The sequence below is a fragment of the Nesoenas mayeri genome (genome assembly GCF_963082525.1).
Source record: "Nesoenas mayeri genome assembly, chromosome: 9".
NCBI classification, from domain to species: Eukaryota; Metazoa; Chordata; class Aves; order Columbiformes; family Columbidae; genus Nesoenas; species Nesoenas mayeri.
Genome location: NC_137557.1, coordinates 15,452,979 through 15,462,254, shown reverse-complemented (window position 1 = coordinate 15,462,254; position 9,276 = coordinate 15,452,979). Strand labels below are relative to the sequence as shown.

General features: G+C 35.1%; 1 protein-coding gene across 1 annotated transcript in view; it reads right to left on the bottom strand.

Annotated features, from left to right (window-relative positions):
- The window catches only part of SLC9A9 (solute carrier family 9 member A9), a gene marked incomplete at its 3' end in the record, with an annotated part of 191,006 nt that overhangs the window by 139,805 nt on the left and 41,925 nt on the right, over positions 1-9,276 (bottom strand). Inside the window, exon 6 of the mRNA XM_080349551.1 lies at positions 1,766-1,871. Within this exon, the coding sequence (XP_080205677.1) occupies positions 1,766-1,871 (106 nt within the window). The remainder of the gene's footprint in view (positions 1-1,765; positions 1,872-9,276) is intronic.

Here is a 9,276-nt window from a genome sequence, read left to right as displayed (position 1 = left end):
TTAGAGAAGTTAAGGTATCAGCCACCCCAAATATAGAGAAAAATACCCTAGTTTTCCAGTGATGAGATATTCCGTAGTAGAAAAGTTGTAATCTTCCATGTGCAAAAAAGAAAACATGAGAAGGAGGACACCCAGCATTTACATCAGGCATCCTTCCTGTATATTTCTGTATCCATTGCAGGCTGAAGGTCATAGCCCAGACCTGAGTACTGGGTAGAGTAGAGGTAGAAACACAGGAATCAGGTACTGCCGGACCGTATTTTTCCTGTGTAGATTTGCTTTGCAGTTGAGTTGCACCTTTGAAGAGATCCGTGTGCTTTGACATCACAGTGACTGAAAAACTACAGACACTTAAATTATTCTGGTTTTCCTAGAGCTGCTTGTAGCCTGGCTGTTCCACCATCTATGGGAACCTTGCACCAACAGATGAAGTGTAAATGAGCTAAAAATGTCTAGGCCTTATTAAACAAAGCCAGTGAGAGAAAAAACATCTGAGATTTTCTGTTACCTACATGCTTTTTTCCCATTCTGATAGCTGCTTTAATGGTTTTCTATCTGTTCTCTCTACCAAGGTTTCTGTTCTTTGCTTAGGTTCCCTTTTGTGCATTTTATTCGCTGATATACAAGATGCTCTGCTAAGTGACACATTCCAGCCGCAGTCACTGCATGTGACAGCCATGCTGTGTTTCATCATGAAGTGCCCTGCTCAGACACTTGACAGCATTTGAAAATACTACTCTTGCTCTAAAAACAATGAGGAGTTTAATGTAAGTGAATGTAACTAGACTGGTATGTCTCTGAAAATGATAAATTAAATAGGAAAACTATATTTTTTTTTTACTTTGAAACAATTTTGGTGCTTTTTTTTGCAATCCAACTTTTATAAGTTTCTCCATGAGGTTTCAGACAAAATATAAAGTTCATTTTTAACTACTATAAACTCTGTAAAAGTCTGGTTTTCTGAAGGATAGGATTAATCCTAGTTCAAGGAACTGTATTTTAAGGAGAAAGGTGGCACTGAACTGGGACTTACTGTGAAGCATCTTCACGCATCCTGAAAAACTGGATTTGATTTGGCAGAGTTTTGTTGCTTTTAAGATTATCTGAGAGGATTATTTGTATTTCTAGCAAAGCTCCAGGAAGCATATAATACATGCAGAGTGGAGTTAACTTGAGATCCTGTTAATCATGTACTTAGCATCTATGTTTTTAGGACAGCACATACTTGTGTGATTTTGGGCCATCATTTGTGATCTGTTTGAGCCTTCCTGAGAATAAAAAGGCTAGATTTAAATTTAAGATAATAAGATCAGCTGAAGCTGTCTCAGATTCAGTAGGCAGAAGTAGATAAACTGAGCTACTGTGTACCACTTTGTGGCTTTAATCTTGGAAAGTAATAGATTGCAAAAAATAAAGAGATCCCATCTCCAATTTTATAGTTGCCCTATGTCCTAGGTGCTCATTCAGCATAATTTTTTCAAGATATCTTGTTTATATGAGAAACAAAATTATATTAAATTAAATTTACACATTTTAGAGAATATACTGCTTTCTAAGCTGAAGAAAATTAAATAAAATTATATTCTGGATACATTAACAATATTTGAATTTTGGTTTTTAACAAATGAAGAACAACTCCAGAACTACATCTCTGTAATGAAACCTTTGAATGTTATATCTATACTTGCACAAAAGGTATCAGTGAGAATTATCAGCAATTAAAACTTGTGATTATCTCACCAAGAATGGAGGTGGATGTACTTACTACGTCAGCACGATAGCCACGGCATCATTTAGGACACTCTCTCCAAATAGGAGTGTGTACAGATCTGTATCCACATGCAGCTCGTGGAAAATAGCAAGCACTGTCACTGCATGGAGACAAAGCAAAGCAAATTTGTTATTTTCACATTTCCTCTAGCAGTTCAAGAGATGAAGCAATGTTAGAATACGGGTTTTGAGAAGTCCTATCCTATTTATTACCTAAGTGGATAGCAATAAGTTAAAAAGGATCAACTGAAGTATATAAATTCTTGAAATTCAGCAAGTCTATGAGTTTTGGTGCTTCAGCCAAGTTAGGAAGAAACTTTCCTTCTCACACAGAGAGTCATGCATAAATGAAAATGTCACAGCATATTTTACTATGCATAAAATACTTTGATCTTGTGACCAAGGAGAAATAAGGGTGTTAAAAAGATTTGGGTTTTGCCATAGACTTGTGTGTGGTGAGTGTAGCACTTTACCTATTTTAAGAAGGATCCAATAACACTTGTCTGTCTGTTCTACACATTTGCTGAGGAACATGCAAAATAACCTTATACCCTGTCCCACCAGCAGCAGAATTACTTTTACCTCAAGTGTAGCATATTGGTAGTCATGAGGCCCTTTCATCCAAATACTCATCAAATCCAAATCTGATACTTGTAACCCATTTTAAGGTTCTTTTAGCATATCATTAATTTAAATCCCATCCTTCTCCCTGAGTTATCTGCTGTATTTGATTTTTAGTTTACCAGTGCAATAGAAAAAAGCAGAGTATGTTGAAATTAAATTGAAGTTCAGCAAATCATTTCAACACACATCCTCAAGAGCATTTAGACACTTGGCTTATATTCAGGTAATTAAGTCCTATAGTTATTAAAAACCACCTTAGTTGGTTTATGCCTCATTTTCCTTACCTGTAAAGACAGAATCACAGTCCTTCCCAAGATCTACCCAGTGCTTAATAATCTCCAAATTAAGAAGGCTATCTACATTCTGTGTTGGTATTATTTTCTCTTTGTGTGGATGAAACAGAGCTTTCTCTTTTCAAACAGAACTTAATATAAAAGCCTCCAATTATTTGTGTGGTTAACAATTACATGGTAGCTCACTGTTTCACTGGTGCTCATTCTAGTACATAACTGTGCAACTGACTGTATCCTCGTAGCCCAGGAATCCCAAAGATCAGGAGTGACTCTGGGATGCCATGTTAACATCTAACATTTCAAAAATGAAATCTATTTATTTTTACATTGAGATGACTGCTGATAATTCACACAAAAACATGAACAGGTGATTATGGTTTGTGTTAATAACATTTCTCGGAACCTTGAAATCATTACTGATAATATTTTCTAAATGGCACTTAAATATCTGCGTAATCTAAAAATTAGTTTATCAACCCCAAACAGATTCTCAGTTGTCCTGTGAGATTTTTTTGTCAAAGTGATTGCTGTTCATGTGTTATGTTTGAAGAACTTTGGAAGTGTTATTCTACAGAAGACAATTTAGGAGATGTGTGTAGCTGAACATTTGCTGATATAGCTATATTTAAATTAGCTAGTTATATTTAATCATCCTGGTAACCTCATCCATCTATTCCTAGTGCAGTTATAATTTAAACTAGGAAAAGAGTTCTTTCCCCAGAACAGCTCAAAGGTGTAGGAAGGAGTTTTTTGGCAAAAGATATTTTCTTGATTCTCCAATATCTATATTCAGGTTTTTGCTTGAATAGCAATGCTGCTGTAATGCGCTACGTGTGGACCCAATTTAGTCTCCCATTCTTTGATGTCATTGGCACAACAACAGACTTGTTTTCTAAAACTGTTTGCCACTTCCAGCTTTTGCTTATTAACTAATTAGTTTGGGCTCACATTAATAGTCCCTGTGAAAATGATAGATGGAAAACAGCAATCAGTCCAACGCACTGGTGGTGTGTCTGTGCAGCAGGCCAAGCCAATTAGGCAGATGCTTTCACATTCCTCTCCTTCCTCTTGCCTCCTAAGAAATCAACGGCTTTCTCGCCTTCTTTCCCCACTCTACTCCAGAAATCTGACTTAAAGTATTTTCAAATGAAAGCGAAATGATAAAGACAGCAACACAGTAACGCATCAATTGCTTCTTTTGGGAGAGACTCACCAGTTCTCACAAAATATCTTTCATTGCAAATGTTTCTCCCATTCCAAATGGACTTTAATGGATCTTCCCTACAGCATTGCCGGCTTCTGACTGAAGAATTCTGGTCTCTGCTCTGTCCCTGTGTTTGTCTGGCCCAGGACACAACATGCTTCAGCCACGCCACTGCTGACAGATATTTATCTGACCTGTTTTTAAAGAACTGAAGTGATGCTGGTTCCACAAATCCCAAGGGCAACTAACCCGCTCTTCAGTATCCACACCATTTAGAAATGCAGTTATTCCTGAATGTCTAACCTAAATCTCCCCTCCTGCTCTTCAAGTTTCTAATTTCCATTCCTAGCCTAATGAGACATGAATAATTTGTCACGTTTATTCCCTTTTTCTTTCCAGCAATATTTTGCCTATGCAAAGACTTATTTCAGACATCTCCTCCCTAAACTGATTCACTTTTTTCAATCTCCTCCTTTTAGTAATGTTTTCCAGCCCTCTAATCACTTCTAATCAGTCCATCCCTTTCCTGAAATACAGTGCCCCAAATCAGATCTCAGTACTGTAGTTGACACTGTCAAGAAACAGAGCGAAAAGATGCTGTAGAACATGTGTTAATAAATCCTGTTTTCCTTTTTTTTGCCATGTATTGGTACTGATGACTCATTTTCAGGTTGTAAACTTGAAACCCTTTTTGGCAGTGGATGCTCATTTCTTATCTTATATGAACCTCATTATCTCTAAGCATAGCATTTATCCTCCATGATTTTAAATCATTGCAAGAATCATATTGAGTTCTAATCATGTCCTTCGAAGTGTTTACAGTCTCCTCTCAGCATAGTATCATACGTTAAAGAAGTATCCTCTATTGCATTAGCTAACTCATTAAGGAAACTGTTAAATAGTATCTGCATAAGAACAGAGAACTATATAGTCTTTAGCACACCCACCCCATTTAAGAGTTCAATAAGACCTTTTCACCTTGTTTTGCCACTCATCATCTAGTAATTTCCTCAAGATCACATTTGCCTTCATTAATTATGGGAATCTGTGGATATAGTTCAGAATGGGCATATTAAAAGGGACATGATACTCTGCTATGGAAGGAAGTTAATTTAAATTAGACTCTGGATAGAATAATACTCTGTGAATAGTCATCATTGTCCAAAGTAGTCACATCATGTTTTGTCTGATGGATGACTTTAAAGCTCAAGATGATTAATTTAAAAATTCAGTATTTGCCCTCCTATACCATAGTATCATATCTAATCTGGGAGAACTTTCATATCTAAGTAAAGATTGTGGATACTACATTGCAGTAAGTCTGGCCTCTCTGCCTTTCTGAAGGCATTTTTGAGGAACAGTAAGTAGGGCTTGGTTTTGTGTGGTAACTACTCAAAGACTTGTATAATTCATTAGATACAATATGTATTATAAAAATACCAAACGACTTTTCATTAATGTACACAGCGTATTTTCATCTGTTATTTCAATCTAATCATATGAGGGCAGAGATAGAGATCGGTAAAGAAATATTATACATGGCTGGAAGGCCAGGAAATTGGGGCCCAGCAAACGAACATCTTTTGTGGCAGTAGAAAACTGACACAAATAGAAAAGACGTGTATGTATCAGCTCCTGACACAGAAACGGTTGTGAACTTCATTAAAAAATGAGTGATGGGAAGCCTGAAAAACGAAGCATCTAAGGTTTTTTCAGTACTTGTGCCAAGAGAAATCTGATTCACTTCTTCCTTGACTTCATGGACTGAGACAACATCTGTTAGGTGCTAAGCTCAGCAAGATTCTGGTTGTACCCAACTCAGAGCAGTGTCTGTGGGGCTGGTTTGTGGCAGATATCTTTTGACAAACGTAGAAACAAATTGGCTTCTTATTAATTCCTGGAAAAAGTGTGTGTAACTGAAATATCAGCAAACTACAACAATCCCTAAGATAACTGTCCAGTACTTATTTGCTGTTACATTTGAAAATAATAAGGAAGCTCAGAAAACAAATGAGACCATTATATAAAGTACTGGTACCTTCTGACTAGCAGTACTAATATATTTCATAGCTCATCAGCCTAAATTATTTTAGGAGGACAATATCGAATGAGAAGAAAATAAGATGAGAGAAATCTCACTTATATTTCTTAACCATTTTTTTCTAAAAATAACAATTTCAATTTTAATTATAGTCTCCTTTCCCTACTAATCAGTCACACCACTCACAGATTAGTTCAGTGGGGAATAAGAAGAATGCGTAAACATATTTTAATCAAAACCAGATTTATAAACACTCTTATATAACCACTGTATAACATGTATTACCTTGCTATATTTATAAATTATGCTTCTTAATACAAAATTCTTTGATTTTATAAGAAACAGAAATGTCTCTTTCTGATAAATATCCAATTTTATCAATAACAACAGCAGTGGAACTCACATCTTCAGTTCAGCTGTAACCATAGTAACTTCAAATAGAGAAAAGCCTTGTGATTATCAATAGGACCAAAGGTAAGAGAGTTCATGTAGCTCAGAAATAGCTGTGCTTCAGCAAACCCTCTGAAGGTAAATCTGTTTTATATGCTTGAAATGTCAAAAGTTTTTTTAAAAAATGTCAGAGATACATTAAATATCTTTGGACTGGAAGGTCATTGCACAGAATGTGTTAATAGCAATAGCTGAGACAAACTGTCAAAGTTGTACTTTCCACTTATTTTTGGTGGCTAAGGCAGAGGTGAGGCAGTTTGGTTTTGTGGGTCTCTGGTGCTCAGAGCCGGAGCACTCATACTTAATAATAATAATAATACTGATACTTAATAATAATAATAATAAAAATAACAAAAACAAAAATAAAACCCCCACTAATGAAGGGAGAATGAACACTAATGAACACTAATGAAGGGAGAATTTGGGAACCTTAAAATTCTATTTCTTAGAAATTAAACCTCTCACTTGAAGTCTTGAAATGAGAAACTTTTTCTGCTGAAAATGGTAAATTATTGGAAGGAGGAATTTGATGTAAAATGAAGGATTCACTTGAAAGCAACCTTGCTTAGTCCCTAAAGTTTCAACCTCCGCGTTCTAGAGATGTGAGAGATTTTTGAGGCATTCCTAAATATCACAGATGTTTAGAGATCACAGTCTATGAGGCAAAGCACAGCCCCAAGTACAGCCAGTCACAAATTCATGTCTTAATCTTGGTTCAAGTGCTAGTTTTCTCTTTAAGAGCAATTCTTCTGAACAAATTTTATGCAAAAATCTCTGTATTAAAGATTTTCAAACACCCTTAAAAACCAAAACCTACAAAGCTCTATATGACATTATTTCTTTCTTCCTAACAATATTAACAACCTGTAGCTGGCATACATTTGTTTACTTCCCTGGTAGCAAAATTATTAATTTAACAGGTAAATATCTACCAGTTGTCTTTACCATTACAAATAAGGAACTCAATCAAAACAACTTATGCCAAGTCAACAGATCAGTTTTTAACATCTTTTGAGACTTAATTGCTTTACACAGCCAAGGGAAATTAAATCTCTTTTTGAAAGAAGCTTATAATCCTACACAGTGAAGAATTAGATGAAAAATCAGGTAGTAAATCTGACAGGAATTTATTATTTCATTTTAGGATAGTAATTTATTACTTTTTTAAGCTAGATATCACATATAGAATCATGAAACTTATTATTTTGTGCCCTAGAATGTATCAGTCCTCCAGGGGACCATATTTTAACTGACTGTGGAATTCAAATGATCTCTTTACATGGCTTGAGATTATAATTCATCAGCAAATCCTACAACACAACGTAATATTTTCAGCAATGGCTAACATTTAATTAAGCAAAAAATTTCATTCAAAATTCTGTAAGTCTTTGAGGGACTGAAAATTATGGATAAGATTAACAAAACCACGAAACAGCTTAGACTTTTTTAATAGACAACAGAGGGAACAACATTATAAAAACTCTTGTACATGCACAGACATTCTATATAAGCAGAAGAGTAATTACAAACAGTATTAATCAATGATTGTCGCACTAAAAGTAGTTCTCTCAACTGCAGTGTTAGCTTATCAAACCTATGTAAATATCTGGGAATAGTAATCCTTGTTACTTCTCACTCCTTCCAGTGCAAGATGAGCTTCTGTCTCTTCCCCTGCCCCCCCCCACCCGCTCCCCTAATTATTCCAGATTAATCAGTGGTGATTTAATACTATTCTAATAAAAATCAGTGTGTTTGTCTTATATATTTATCTTTTAAAGTCAACATGTTCATTTGTGAAACTATATAGTATAGGATGGGAAAAGAAACTAAGCCAACTGCAAAACTCTATTCATAGCACAGTCCAGAAATGTACTTGGAAACCATAAGCAACCCTATATTCCACAAGCAATTTATTTTCTTAGATTTTCTATGTGCTTTCAGTTTCTGTGTTTTTTCTCTTGCTCTGAAGATAGGCTTCAATCGTGCTGAATCTTAGTACTGTAGCTGGGGAATTTTACAAGTGGCAGCATAGTGAATGCTTGGATTAATTTAAGAATAACAATTTTGATGCAGCTTTTACAGCAATCTTGGCAACAACCAGTTTTGTGGAAATAAATTGGTTTACACCATATTTTTAAGCCATCAGAATGATAAATCACAAGCCCAAAGTATTTTGTTAAATATTGAGTGTCGTTTTAAAGAATGGAACAAATCTGTAGAACAATGTTGCTTTTTGTAATTTCTTTTAATAGCCATGAATTTGAAAGATTTATTCATAAGTTTCTCAGAAAAGCTTCTCAAGGGTAGTCAACACTAATGCAGCATGTCATGTGCATCACAAAATGCTTTCTGTTCTACTTTCTGTAACAGCTCAACTGAAAATCTAGCAAAAATCCAATGTACCCTTGTCTCTTTATAGATAACTTATCAAAAATTCCTTTTTTTTTTTGCCTCCTTCACTGTCATCCTGCAGATGCAAAAATACTACTTGCCTTTTAATATCACAATACTCTTATTAATGTGTTCAACATAACAAAATCTAGAAAAAGCTATCAAACCTAGGCTAACTTTGAGGTTACCCCTGTTTTGATTAGGAAGTTGGACTCAAAGACCTCCAGACATCCTTTCAAATCTAAATGATTCTGTAATTCTGTGTTTCCAAATTTCACTGCATCTGTTTCCTAGACTTGGCTATTTACTGTAACTTCAGGCTTTAAATCTCACATCTGCAAATTCAAGTCAACCTGTTGGTGTCTATCTTTTTAGATTTGTATTTATCATGAAACACTGCATTTAAATTATAAACTGATACCTTATAAACAGTATTTATGTGGCTAAATCTGAAAGCTAGGTTCCCCATATCTTTAAACTGGAACAAAAGGTCTAAATTATTA